Genomic DNA, 15,193 nt, shown 5'->3' with positions numbered 1-15,193 from the left:
AAGGGATGCATTTGGAAATGAAGGCAATGTGAAAATAAAGATTTTTTAAATTAAAAAAATAGCTTCATAAGTTTAAAGCCAGAAGAGGACCTGAGAGGCCATCTAGCCCAAACCTCTCATCTTACAGATAAATAAACTGAGGCTCAGGGATTAAGTGACTCACCTGAGGTCACACAAATAGTAAGGGGCAGAGCCAGGTCTTTTCACTCTAAAGCCAACACTCTTTCCATTGGACCAAACTGTCTCCCCAACTTTAAAGGACAACACAGGGGAGGTTTGGCTATGCAGGTTGTAGCGGCCAGCTCAACACAAGTCAAGAATACAAGATGGCGGCCAAAAAACTCCATGGGTCTGAGGTTGCATTAAAAGCGACATAGTGTCCAAAAGGAGAGAGATGATAGTACATGCGTCCTCTGCCCCAGTCAGATGATAGCTGTGTTCAGTTCCAGGTACCAGATTTTAAGAAAGTCATTGGCAAACTGGAGAATACTCAGAGATGGGGAAGGGTCCTGGTGCTACATAAGGACCAATTGTAGCAGGTGAGGATGGTCAGCTTGGAGAAGAGAAAACGCAAGAGGGGCATGACAGCTAAAGGCTACCTTGTGGAAGAGGGATTAGCTTTGCGCTTGGCCCCAGAGGGCAGAAGCATGAGCAAAGGGTGGAAGGGAAGTTCACTCCCAGGAAGAACTCCCTAACAATCAGAGGGGCCCAAAAATGGAATGAGAGGTTGGGAGTTTTCCATGGGTGAGTGAGGCTCCTCCCTCTTCCCCAGCCTCCCCATAGCACAACATCTCTCACACCTGCCTCATCTCTCCTCTTCCCACCTTTCACCTGGACTGCTACACTGACCTCCTAATGGATCTCCCTGCCTGGTATCTTCCTATTTCCAATCCATCCTCCCCTCAGGGGCCACAATGGCGCTCCACCAAGCATAGGTCTGACCGCATCATTCCCCTGCTCAATAAACTGACAGTTCTCTGTTACCTCAAAGATTTTTTTTAACTTCTATTTGGCATTTAATACCCTCATAACTGAGTCCAACCTTCCTTTCCCACCTGACTTAATGCCCTTTCTTACATGCTAAAGTCTAGCTAGACTGTCCTGCTTGCTCTTCCTCACACCCAACATTTCATCTCCGAGTCTCTACACCAACTGCCCCCATGCCTGGAATGCCCTCCCTCCTCACCTCTGCCTCTCAGAAAAGCTAGCTTCTTTCAAATCACAGCTCCTCCATGCGGCCTTTCCTGACCCATCCCATGGCTAGCGCTTCCCCATCAAAAATCACCGCAAATGTATTTTGCATGTACTTTAGTGTCCATATGTTATCTCACTAACAGAATGTCAGCTCCTCAAGAACAGGAACTGTTTCTCTTTTATCTTTCTCTAGCACAATGCCTGGCACACAGCAGACACTTAATAAATGCATATTGATTCCATCACTGAGGGTCTTTGGTAGGAAGCCTAATGACCACTGGTCAGGATATCCTAGAAGGGACTCATGTTTGAGATGGGAATTAGTCTAAAAGGCCTCTGAGGTCCCTGTTAACATTGAGGTTGTTTTAAATACAGTCGTCAATCGCAGAAGGAAGATTCCAGGAGGCCAAGGAGAAGGAAATCCTGAAGCAGGACCAGGTGGAGACAACAAATTCCCGTTGGGCAGGAGTCTGTACAGCTTTATCTGCCATAACCAGATAAGCAATGAATGCATGCATTCACTGCTGGTAGCACTGAAGTCCTAAATTACAGTGTTAACCTGGAAATAATGGGCATATGCCCACAGAACTTGAAGGGAGATGGGGAGAAGAAGAGACATGCATTTTGGGGGTAATTGTCCAAGGGCAAGAGTAGACTCAAATACATACCACATACATCCATAACCAGAAAGGGATCCTACATTAATCAGAAATGATGGCGCCTGCCTTCTACCTCTCATGGCCTCCTAGCTGTTCCTGGCACAAGAAAGACACTCAGCTCTGGGTACTTTCACTGGCTGTTCCCAGGCCTGGACTGCTCTCACTCCTCATCTCTATCTCCTGGCCTCCCTGGCCCCCTTCAAGTCCCAGCTAGAGCCCCACCTCCTCCAGGAAGCCTTTCCCAATCTTTCTTAAGTCTATTGTCTTCCGTCTGTTAATTATTTTCTATTTATCCTATACTAGCTTATCTATATAATATTTGTTTGCTTGTTGTCTCTCCAATTCAATTGTAAGCACCTGGAGGGCATGGATTATCTTTTGTCTTTTTTTTTGTCCCCAGTGCTTAGCACAGAGCCTAGAGCATTTCCGTTGTTCAGTCTTGTCCAACTCTTCCTGATACTGGAGTGGTTTGCCATTTCCTTCTCCAGCTCATTTTACAGGTGAGGAAACTGAGGCAAACAGGTTAAGTGACTTGCCCAGGGTCACACAGCTAGCAAGTGTCTGAAGCCAGATTTGAACTCATGAAGATGAGCCCAGTGTTCTATCCACTAAGCCAACCAGTTGCTTCTTCCTCTAACAATGAAGGAGTCAGAAAGAGATGACCTTTAAGGTCCCTTCCTAAGGAAGCAGCTAGGTTTCACAGTGGATAGAGTTCGGGGCCTGGAATCAGGAAAATCTGGCTTTATATACTTACTAGTCTATGGGACTCAGAACAACAGACAAATCTCTATCTGCCTCAGTTCCCTCAACTGTAAAGTGAGGAGCACCTACCTCCCAGGGTTGCTGTAAAGATCAGATGATATAATATTTGTAAAATGCTGAGCAGAGTTCCTGGCACATAGTAGGCACTTAATACTTGCTTCCTCCTGTGCTTAGTAAGTGCTTAATGTATACTTGTTTCCTGACTTCCTCCTTTCCATCCTAAGGTCACACCAATCTTAAATGGCAGAATCGGGATTATCCTCCACTCCAAATCCAGCATTCTTTACCACCCCACTGCACTGCCTTATGGGGGACCCATACTTAAGGCTCCCTGCAGTAACCTCTCTGAAAAACTGAGCCCAAGAAAATCAAGGGAGGACCTTTGGAACATTTTTCTTCTCATGGAGTAAAATGGCAGCATCTTGGCCCCCTGTCTGCTGCCGCCCAAACTCTAAGGTTGTACTGTCCTATGTAACAAGGGTTACTTGTGGGAAACAGGGAGCAAACTACAAGAACCAACTGGAGACCTGGGTCCTAGGTACAAGACCAAGGTAGTAACCACTGTGATGGGTTGGGGACTGCTTCCAGCCCAAGTTTACCCAGGTCAGAGAGGCCAGAGTCTTGGGGCCATCTGAAGGACGTGAAGAGAGTGAGGAAAAAGAGGAATGAGCAAGCCTGTTGGCCCAGATGGAATCCTGTCGGCCGAGACCCTCCCTTCACGGCCAACAAGTCATGTTCTACATGGTGACAGCTCTGATCACGGCCCAGCTTAGTCTTTCCACAGCTTCTGCCAGTGACGGGTGTTTGGGGAATTTATGAGTTTTTTTTCTTTTACTCCTGTGTTTTATTATTTTATTTTTAATAGTTTTTGGCAAACCGAGTCGGCGAGTGAACAGACCCTGGAAACCTTTTCATGTTGGAGTGAGGAAGTTCTATAAAGCCCAGGGAAAAAAAAATATCTGACCATGTCTGGAGAGAATGTTTTCCCCCCATTAGAAACTCCCTTTTATGAGACAGAGATTAATAGTGTCTGCTACAGCTGCAAGGTGGAGGGGGTGGTGGGGCAGGATGGAGAATGGGGGAGGGGTAATATGAGCCAGATCTCAGGGCGGGCAGCAGGGGCCAGGGGACTTACGGTAGAGGCAGCCCTTGTCATTACTGAGCTGGTACCATCCTGGGCAGCACTTGTAGACGGTCTGGTACTCCATGCTGTATACCTGTCGATAGTCTGTGTAATAAGCAGTCCTGAAAAAAAGAAGCAGGGGGGGAAAGTTAATTAGGGAGAGAGGAAGGAAATTATTACCTTGCATAGGATAGCTGGACTCAGAGGGCAAAGAGGCAGGAGGGTAGATAAACCACCAGAATTGGCATCAAAAAGTCTCAAGTTTGAATTCTGCCTCAGACGCTTACTAGATGCGTGACCCTGGGCAAGTCTCTTAACCTCTCCAGGCCTCAGTTTCCTCATCTGTAAAGTAAAAGGGCCAGACTCCATGGCTACAAGATCCTTTCCAGTTCTGAATCTCTGATGAGTCCCAGCTCTGCCCTTTACTTCTCTTCTGTGACCTCGGACAAGACATCACCCCTCTACGTCATGTCCTCAGCATCATAGAATGGGAGATTTAATGCTAAGAGGTTACTTAGAACTCACTTAATTTAACTCCTTCACTTTACTGTTGAACAATTTGAGGCCCAGATCCATTAAGGGACATGCCTAGGATCACACAGCTAGTGAGTGGCAGAATCAGGATTTGAACTCCGGGTCATTTGAACTCCAAATCCAGTACTCTTTCCATGATGAGCCAGGCTGCATGCCTTAAGACCACAGGTTCCCCAGCTCTGACCTAGATGATCCATTGGGCATTATTATATTTTTTTTTTATTCTACTCTGAAATCCATCTGGCCCACTCAGAATTTATTATTTACTTAGATCTGGGGTTTGCTTCCTGGTGTTGGAGGTTTGATTTTTGGCTTTTTGCTTATTTGTCTTACAAAAAGGCTGGACTCTTGTGGGTTTGCTTCTGAGGGTCTGATACGTCACTCTCCCATTCTGTTTTGTTGCTGTTGGACCAGATGGCTACTAGAAGTCCTTCTGGCTCTAAATCTACGGTCCTGTGCTCCCAGAACTGGCCACCTCTAAGACGCATGGTTTGAGAGACCTATGAAAGGAAGCCTTGCCATCTGGGCCCCACAGCGGCTCCAGCATCCTGGATTGAACAAGGCCCTAGCCTACAGTCAGGGCTTCCTCTGTCTGGGTCTGCGTACCTGCCTTAGATTTAAAAGTTCCCAAAGATGGGAGCTAAACCTACCTCATCCTCTCTGGACAGCCTCCACCAAAGAACCAACCACCAGGGGCTTCATTAAGATAGGCTTTCAAACAGAATTACCCAAGCTCTTTATTGAACACCTAGCTGTCTGCAGACTTGTGGGGGGATAAAGAAAACCTAGGAGACACAATGCTGGCCTTTGGGGAACTTAGGATTCATCTGGGGAGACAAAACTAACACATATGAAACGACAAGAGAAATAATAAAAGCAACCACTGAATGCCAGAGCCCAGACAATGAATGGATTAGAGGAGCAGTGTGGCGTGAAAAGAGCACTGGACTGGTGGTCAGAAGACCTGGGATGAAGTCCTGGCTCTCACCTTTCCAAGCTGTAAGATCCTAGGAAACCGACTTCATTTCTCCGGGCCTGGATTTCCTTAGTAGTAAAACGGGGATAATGATAGTACCTACCAAGAAGAAGAGGGTGGGGTCTGACATTCTATGCTCTCAGGGCCTTGACAACTCTCATTCCATGTTCAAAGTTTCCTCCCAGCTCTGACATTCCCTGTTCTAAAGCCCCTCTCAGTTATGACATTCTATGTCCTAAGATCCCTCCCAGCTCTGACATTCTATGTTCTAAGATCCCTCCCAGCTCTGACATTATCTGATCTAAGGCTTTTCCCTTCTCAGACATTTCATGTTTTAAGGCTCCTCCCAGCTTTCAAATGATCTTTTCTAATATCTCTCCCACTTCTGACATTCTGTCCCTAAGGTGTCCTCCCAACTCTGACATTCCCTGTCCTAAAGCCCCTCCCAGCTCTGACATTCCATGTTCTAAAATCCTTCCCAGCTCTGATATTCTCTGTCCTGATTCCTCCCAGCTCTGACATCCCCTGTTCTAAAGCCCATCCCAGCTCTGAAATTCTCTGTTCTGAGGTCCCTCCCAGGTCTGACATTCCATGTTCTAAGGTCCCTCCCAGCTCTGGCATTCTCTGCTCTGTGCTAAGGCCCCTTTAGAATGGGAAGTTCTGGGATTCTACGACTCCCCCATGCTGTTAGAGTTCAGAAAGTGAGGGAATCGATATGGTTTGTGTGGTCACAGAAGACCTCAGGGATGGGGGGTGATGAGCTGGTCTTTGAAGGAACAGAGGATAAGCAGCTGAAGGAAGCCAGAGGACGTTCCCTCCAAGGACTGGGTGGGCCGCACTGTCTCTGGGTCTACAACAGGGAGGGGGCACTTCAGTTGGGAGGCGGAGGGGTGGGCTAAATCATCATCCTTCCTGCCAAAGATTCCAATCCTTGTGATTTCCAAGGGTAAAAGAGTGACTCCAGGCCAGCTTCGTTGCTACTTTTCTACACTACAGTTTCCATTCTTGTAGGAAAGATGAGGGAAGCTTGAATTTGGAAAGTCAAAAGCCAAGCTTCATTGACAGCCACATGTTCCCTAAGATTTGCTTTGCCCCCCGTATGGTCAATCCCAGTTATCCCTACACAACCCTCCCCACATCTCCCAAACAGCTCCGGAAAAATCCCTCTCCACAGCCCATCCATCAGCTCCCTGCCCCCAGAAAATATTTCCTTCATAAACCCTTTCTTTGAGGTTTCCATGAGCCTGTGTTCTGCTGACGACCCATGAGTTCAAGGAACCACTTCCCCTCTCATTAAAACTGCACAGCTAGGATGTGACAAGAGTCAAGAGACCCTGGAGAATGGAGGAGAAGGCGGGCTAGGTCTGACTGGAAAGAAAATCTTCAGAAAATCATCCTCTGTCTATCTCTGTCTCCACTTTCTCATGTTCTTCTGCCTCAGTCTCTTTTCTCATATTCTCATATGTTCCTAAGCAAGGAACATGCTGAGAGCCCCCAAGGCAACTTCAACTATAGTGTAAGGGCAGAAGGCTCAGAGGGAAATAGGGGTAACCACATCTCTCCAAGGATTAGAGAGGTCTTCCCTTGAGTGGGGTGGAGGAAGCTCCCCCAGCAAAGGTTGCAAAGTCAGCTTCTGTGTAATACCCCCTGGAAAACATGGAAACTCAGCCTGGGAGCTTGGCACAGTGGGCATTTGTTTCAATTAGACTGGCACACTCTCAAAGAAATCACCAGCATCATCAGATCCTATTTTCCAGCTTGAGCATAGAATATAGATTTAGGGCTGGAGGGGAACCTTAGAAATCATTGAGCTCAACCCCATGATTCTACAGATGAGGACATGTAAAGAGAATTGCCCAAGGTCACACAGAGCTAGGATTCTAAGGGAGGTCCTCCCCACTCCAAATCCAATGCTTTCCCCACTGTTCTGTACCACCTGGCCTTCCTTAAAGGATTTTCCTTTTGTAGGATCCTTTCCCAGAAGAGACCATGGGACTCTTGGTCCCAAAGATCACTGGATTTGTAGAATGGAAAAGTCAGAAGGACCTTGGAAATCACCTAAGACACCATGGACATCATCAAGTCCCATTTCCTCATTTTCTTGAACACAGGGAAAGGAAGTGACTTTACCAAATTCACATTGGTCTGAAGGGCTGGTATTTGAACCCAGGTCACCCCATGCCAAATCCAGGACCCTTTTCACTCTGCCAGAATGCCCATAATCAATTGTCCTGGGGGTACTTGGAGATCTCAGATTGTTCCAACAGTCCCCAGTGGTAAGACTATGCTGCCTCAGAATGGAAGCTTAGGGGAGGACAGCAGCCAGTCCCCATGAGCATTTGCCCCTGTGCCAAGCAGAGTGGGGTGGCCCACTGGAGATGCAATTTTAGGTCATAAAATCCTACCTGTGGAATACTGGGGGGGGGGGGAAGCTGTTTCATGAGGTTGGCACTCACCCCAATGACGTCTAACTTCCTTTGGAATAGTGCCAGACACTTCCGAAACCAGGCCACCCCAGAGCCTTGCCCAGGACTATTCATTCATTTGAAAGGAAGACTTTTGGGGTTGAGTCCTCCTTCTTCCACCTATACAAGGGTCTCTGGGAAAGGAGCTACCCATTCAGTCAATTATCTAAAATTGCCAAATGAAACAACATTTCATGGGTTAAATTTAGAGCCTTCGAAAACTGGCCCCTAACTCCACGTCCACCTTCATTATTCCTTAATCTCCTTCCCGCACTATTATGGTCCAACAAGACTAGAGTCTTTGTTATTCCAAACACCTTCTCCAACATCTGTACACAGAATGTCACCCATTCAAGCAATGGTTGCCTTGGAGAACCCCAAGTTCCATAAAAGCTTCAACCAGACAGTATCATCTACGCAAAGCCTTTCCTGAGTCCCACTTATACACCTGCCTCCAAATGTTAATGCCTCCTTCCAAAATGACCTTGTACAGTATTTATTTTGTATATAGTTCCATAGAAAAGATTGGAGTGGTGCATAGAGAGTCGATCTTGTAATCAGGAAAACTGTAGGAAAGACCTGGGTTCAAGTCCTGTCTCTGATACATATTAGCTATGTGACTCTAGACAAGTCACTTAACCTCTTAGTGTCTAGGCAATTCTTTTAACTCTCTTGTAACTGCAAATTGCAAATCAGCACTGGTATAGACAAGTAGTGTCAATTTCAAAAGAAACAGATCCCTGAAGTCTACATATTGACTTAGAAAACCACAAAATAACATTATCTATATTGCACTATATTTTTATTTATTTTTGCTAAGCATTTTCCAGTTATAGTTAATCTGGTTGGGGACTTTTAGGCAACAAGTTTGACACTTCTGGTAAAGAGCTACATAGAAGGAATCATGGTTCCAGACCAAAAAATACTTATATATGTACACCTTGTCTTCCCCAACAGAATGTAAACTCCTGAGGGCCAAGACTGTTCCATTTTTTTTGTCTTTCTATATCTGTATCTATCTCTCTCTCTTACCTGCACTAATACCAACAGGTCTGGTAGGGTTTTTCCAAAGGAGAGGCTAGCCACAATTACCACGCTGCTACAACTCACCCTCAGGGTTCTAGGCATAACCCTCGAGCATGGAGAAAGGTACATCTATCCTCATAGCTATAGCTCCTGAGCCCCCATCGGTGTACTTTCTGTTTATACAAATTAGTCACAATGATACCATTAATTGAAACATGAAACATTTACTAAACAAGGAGGGAAAAGCAAGAATAATCACAACATAACATTTACTAAGTAGAAGGTAAAAGGAATAATATTCAAAGTACGACTGTCCACCCATAAACTTGGGCCACAATCTCCCACCCATTGCATCTATGGGTGGAGAGTGAGCACAAAACATATGAGGAGAGAATTCTATATGTCCAAGGCAACTCTGGACAACAGGCCTGGATGCTGGTGATGTCGTTAAGGCACAGTGTACTATCCATCACCTGCTAGGTGAGATTACTTCTCTTCTGAGCCTGTCTTCTCTTCTACTGGCCAAAGTCACTTCTCTGCTACTCTTGAGCCTGTGAAGCATAGTTAAGTTCTTTTGAATAACAGCCTCCCTAACCCCAGGGCATCAGACCTATGTAGGTCTGTCCTTGAGGCAGTATGACCTTCTTTCACTGAAAAGCAGGTCCCTTTAATCATGGGATCTACAAAGCTATCCAGGTTTTGATCTCTATAGGCTTTAAGATGAAATCCATAGAAGGAAATAAAGAGCAATGTAGGCAAGCCTTGAAGCGTTTCTCTTCTCTCCAGCACTAGATGGCACTAGAGAGCATGGTAGAGGATTCTCTTTTCCTCCAATCAGCTCTTTTCAAGCAGTGCTTTCATCTGATCAGATCAGTTCCCCACATCAACAACTGAGCCTCTGTGTCTGTAGTATGAAGGATTGGGGGATGTTTACCCAGTAGGGGAAGATAAAGGAGGGGCAGGATAACAGTCTTCTAGTATATGAAGGGTTGGTGGAGGGATTATCTATGCTGTTCTGAGTCACAAAGAAAAGAACCAGGAGCAAGCAAAGGAGGTGGCAAAGGAGAGAATTTGGGCTTAATGTCTTAAAAACAAAAAACTTCCCAACAATTAGAGTTTTCCAAAAAAAGCCTAGCCTGCGGTAGGCAATAAGTAGTGAGATCTTTCCTCATTTCAAGTCTTCATGCAAAAAAAAACAAAAATAAAAAAATTTCATTTGCATATATTTAAGTATATGCACATTTGGCTGATAGAATGCAAGCCCTTGAGGGGGACAGGCTGTCTCCTTTCTGTCTTTGTATCCTCAGCACCTACCATAGTGTGGTACATTGCCACCCCTTAATAAATACTATTTATTGACTGAAAGGCTGGATGAATATTTCTTGGGTATATTGTAGTACCAATTATTTTGGAAGCACGGGTTACATGATGTGGCTGTGATGAATTTGTCTAATATATTACCTCCAAGGGCATACTGTTACCCATGAAGTCATAGGGCCTTGAAGTATTGTCAAGGTTGTGTAGGCATCAAATACAAAGCCGGGAACATACTTGGTGCCCAATCCAAAAGTGTTGAAGATATAACTGACTTACTCAAATAACAAGGTATACTCTTTGTGTGTGTGTGTGTGTGTGTGTGTGTGTGTCTGTGTGTCTGTGTGGAGTTACACGGTTGTATTTGAAGAAAGAGACAAACAGAAAGGAGGGGGAAGAGAGGTGAAGAGGAGAAGGAAGACAAAAGTGGGGGAGAGAGAGAGAGGCAGAGAGAGAGAGAATGGGAATGACCTCTGTGTGCTACCACTGAAACTCAGGGCGCCTCAAGACCAAGGAGGCCTTTTCAATTGGTAGAAGAGCTATTGTCAACCTCAATAAACAAAGCACTCCAGTCAATAGCCAGACGTTTCCAGGAGTCCTTACTTGTCTGATAAAAGGGCCGGGAGCTATAGTCCTGGGAGCGATTGCACACGTCCGTCCTCGTCTGCCCGGGACTGTGTTTCCCGAACAGCATGTCTCCAGGTAACAAAACAGTAAAACAAGTACACAACCCACCACCCTCCCCAACTTCCTAAGGAAAGGAAGCCAAGGGGACAGTTGCTTTGGGCTCAGCTAGGGAGTGACCACCTATGGGAATCACGAGTCCCCTTAACAGGCAAGAATTCCAAACCCCAGGAGGGGATAGGACAGAAGAGCCACAGTCCCTTACCACAGGATGGTGAACCAACAAACAAATAAATAAATCAATGAGTCGCTGGTGAGTCTCTTTCCTGGAAGTGTGTGTGTGCATGCACAGCCGTGCAAGAGTAAACAGAAAAACTTTGAAAAGGGTTTTAAAAATGCCACTTTGGCAGGACATGAAAGCACTGGCCCAGAATGCAACTGACACAGCAGCTACAAACATTTGGCAGTTACAAGGATCGGGTCCTTTCCACCGCAAATATTTATGCTCGCTTTTCCCGATTGCATGACCAGAGCTACGTGCGACTTTGGAGACCCTTGGTGACCATCTCAGCCCACAGAAACATCTCTCTCTGGAGGCCACCCTTACCTTGACCTCTCTAGCCACACAAAATGCTTTAAAACTGCAGAAGGAATAAACTGGTTTCATTTCCACGTGGGGAAGCAATAGGACACCTCACGGTCGCCCCTGTTGGCACCCATCAGAGCTTCCTGGCAGCACCAACCCTATTCTTTCACTGAGAGCCAACATCTAGCCTTGGTCCTCGTGAAGTGGGAAAGCCCCAGATGTGTGCTGAGTCTTGAGCTTTCCTGAGCCAACCTGAGATGGATAGTTTCAAGACAAGGGGTCAAAAGCAGATGCCAGGACTGGGAGCCCTGTAGAGATGCCCAGTGCCTGCCACCCATTCACAGGCTGGGACCTGTCTGCCTTGCCTGGGTCACATCTGCTCAAACTGCCTGGTTCTCTGAGAGCATGTAGGGATTTGAGCACCAGGAGTATGTTGCAATGAAAACAAAACAATGAACTTGGAGTCAGGAAGCCTGGGTTTAAATAGCACTTCTGCCATTCAACCTCACATCAAGCCCTTTCCTTACCCACCAGGCAGCCCGATCCACTTTTGGCCAGATCTCAGTGTTGGGAAGCTTTTTCCTGACATCAAACTTACGTCTGTCTCTCTGTCTCTGTCTGTCTATCTATCTTCTGCACACTTTTCTTAGCCTTGCCCTCTACCGACAAGGGGACTGGATCTAATCCCTGTCCCAAAGGACAGCCCTCCAAACACCTAAAGACACCCTTCAGGTGACTGGACCAGCTACTCCTGAATTCCGGTCCAACTTGAGGCTTCTAGGATTCTACGCTCCTGGGATTCGCAGGCTTATCAAGTCAGAGTGGGAGGAGACCTCAGAAGATATCCAGTCCAAAATCCTCATTACACAGATGAGGGTCGCACAGATGGTGATACGCATCAGGACCAGAATTAGAACCCAGGTTCTCTGACTCTCAATGCAATGATCTTTCCATGTATCGTACCATTTCCTTGAGTGTCTCTGTGGTGACACCATCTCCTCAACCCCCTGACCAGTACCCAGACTCCTCACCCATACCCAGTCAGCCTGTTGTGCCCTCCGGGCCCCATCATTCTCATGCAGGGCAGAAAGCCCTCAAGGAGAAAGAGGGGAGAGTTAACCAATGACTCTAGGGTCAAGAAAAAGGGTGAACTGTAGTTTCTAAGCACATGTATATATGTCTGCTGTGTTGGAATCAAGATTAAAATCATGGCCGAGCCTTAAGGTTTGCAGAACACCTCATGTAGATTATGTCTTGATCCTCACAATAGCCTTGTGAGGTAGGTACTAGCCTCATTTTATAGACAGAAAAGGCAAGGCTCAGAGATTTTAAGTGATTTGCCCAGGTTCACATAGAATTTGTTGTTCAGTTGTGTCTGACTCTTTGTGATCCCATTTGGGGTTTTCTTGGCAGAGATGCTGGAGTGGCTTGCCATTTCCTTCTCCAGCTCATTTTGCAGATGAGGAAACTGAGGCAAACAGGGTTAAGTGACATGCTCAGGGTTACACAACTAGTGCCTGAAACCAGATTTGAACTCCAGGCCTGGCTCTATCCACTGTGCCACTTAGCTGCCCAAGTAAGTGTCTAAAGAAGGGATCTGAACCTGAATCAGCCCAACTGCAGGTCTAACTAATGCTCCACCCACTACACCATATGACCTTTCTAATGCCTCTTCTGGCTCTAAACTGAATGCCCCTAAGACCCTGGGTCAGAGCCCTGCCAGGTGGGAAGTGCTGGTGAGAGCAACTTCTCTGACCCAAATTAATTCTTGAGAGGCAGGGATGGGGCGTGCACCCAGTGTCCTGAGTTCTTGGACACCCAGCATCATGTCCGGCCTCTCTGAGGAAAGGCCCAAGTTTCTTCCTGAAGAGGACCGACCGGCAGGGCTCTAGCATGGGGCAATAGAAAGAGGGCTGGAATTCGAGGACTTGGGTTAGAATCCTGCCGCTGCCACTTAGCACCGCCTCGGTGACCCTGGGCACATTTCCAGGCTTCTTAGACATTAGCGCCCTCCATGCACACTAGATTCTAGCTACAGTGATGCGCTTGCTGCCCCTCACACATAGCCCATCGTCACCCATTTCAGTGCCAATGCTCTGACTGCCCTCCATGCCCAGAACACTCTCCCTGCTCACCTCCACCTTTTAAAATCCCCGGCTTGCCTCAAGATTCACTCAAATGGAAAAGATGGACAGCTCAAATACAATGAGTAGTATTTACCATACAGGCTTACTTGAAACAGAAATTTATTGTTTTATATTGAATCTTCTATCTTCTGCTATGTACAAGACAATATTATTTTTTTCTTTTCTTATTTTGTATTTAAGTTCAAAATAAAAAAATTTATATTAAAAAACAAATATTCAGCTCAAATGCTGCAAGAGGCCTCTCCCAGGTCCATGTAGCTGTTATGTCCTTTCCATTTATTCTGTATGCTTTATCCATATATATGTGTGTGTGTATATATATGTATATGTATATATACCTACTGAGACACCTATTGCTCCTCCCATTAGAATGTAAGTTCCTTGAGGGCAGGGAGTGGCTTTTTTTTTTTGTAGCCTTACCACTTAGCACAATGCCTGACACATACTAAGTGCTTAATAATTTCTTGTTGATTGGGTGATCTGGTATCCATTGCCTCATCTGCAAAAGGACAGGTTGGACTGGAACCCCAGGCAATGTCTCCATCCTGGGGCTGCCCTTCCTAGTTCTCTTGTCAGCTGTGATCTGGGAGCCTCCCGCTGCAGGAATGGAAGCAGATTGGCAGAAAAGACCTAGGGGTGGGTGTTGTCTCGGATCTTAGCTATGGGCATTGAAGGTATTCCAACGGCGAATGCCCCGTGAGTCCCGCAGAGGATGTGGGGGATCTTGTTTCAGGGGAGGGCTATGCTGCTCCACACATTCCTTGGAGTTCGGTTACTAAAAGTCAAGACAGACTCAACTTCTGGTGAACTTAGGCAGCCCGAGGAAAAATAACCCCTGGAGACTCTAATCTAGGCACAGCCACTTTGCAGAAGAAACTGAGGGAGCTGTTCATTCCCTGGGTTCTTCTCCCCCCAACATCCAAGTTCTAAGGCTCCCCCAAATGGGGGGGAGAGTCAACCAACAATGAAATGAACAAATGAATGAATGAAAGCAGGATTAGCAAAAAGAGAAGACAGAAACGAATGCTGGGCTTGCAATGGAATTAAAACGGCTGGCTGTTATCCCCCAATATCCAAGAAAAAATTCCCTTACAATTAGAGCCATGAAAACAGGCTGGAGGCATTGTGGAATCGTAGATAGAATGTTGGACTGGAAGGAAGGCCGGAGCCTCAGATACTTATTAGCTATGTGACTGGGCAAGTCACTGAGGCAAGTCTGCCTCAGTTTCTTCATCTGTAAAATGAAGGCATTGGAATAGATGAATTCAGTCCTTTCCAGGTCTACACCCATGATGCTATGCTATTCATGTTTAGCTACAGAACTACTGTCTACCCCAGTTCTTCCTGAAACTCAGATCTTTGTGGTTAGGCAATTGAACTCGAAATAACTGATATAGAGAAGCTCAGCTTTCAAGGGATATCAGAGGAGTCTGGTCCAACCCACACCCCAACAGGCATCTCCTCTACGACATACTCAACAAAGGGTAATTATGTAGGGTTAGATCACAGAATGAGGACTGAAAGGGGCCTTAATAACCATCGAGTCCAGTCTCTTGTCTTTTCAGATAAGGAAACTGAAGCACAGTGACTAAGGATAAATGTCTAGCATAGGATTTGAACACAGGTCTTCCTAACTCCAAGCCCAGCATTCTATCCATGACTCTGTAATACCTCCAGTTCTCCAACCTTTGAATGCTTTTCTATTTTCACATGGCTTTTCTGGAAACAGGCCAGTTTGACTCTATCCTTCCTAAAATGCGGGGCCCAAGGCTGAACGGACCAC

The 15,193-nt window shown here is 46.1% G+C and overlaps 1 protein-coding gene across 3 annotated transcripts in view; it reads right to left on the bottom strand.

Annotated features, from left to right (window-relative positions):
- LOC114029550 (multiple epidermal growth factor-like domains protein 6) overlaps nt 1-15,193 on the bottom strand; it is a 381,178-nt gene that overhangs the window by 327,858 nt on the left and 38,127 nt on the right. For all 3 annotated transcript variants that reach the window (XM_027844042.1, XM_027844044.1, XM_027844043.1), the window contains exon 3: nt 3,751-3,860. In XM_027844042.1, the coding sequence (XP_027699843.1) occupies nt 3,751-3,860 (110 nt within the window). The remainder of the gene's footprint in view (nt 1-3,750; nt 3,861-15,193) is intronic.

Source organism: Vombatus ursinus, unplaced genomic scaffold (genome assembly GCF_900497805.2).
Source record: "Vombatus ursinus unplaced genomic scaffold, bare-nosed wombat genome assembly UNPS02014932.1, whole genome shotgun sequence".
Classification (NCBI taxonomy): domain Eukaryota; kingdom Metazoa; phylum Chordata; class Mammalia; order Diprotodontia; family Vombatidae; genus Vombatus; species Vombatus ursinus.
The sequence above is the reverse complement of the archived record's forward strand: the minus strand, read 5'-3'. Positions and strand labels throughout refer to the sequence as shown.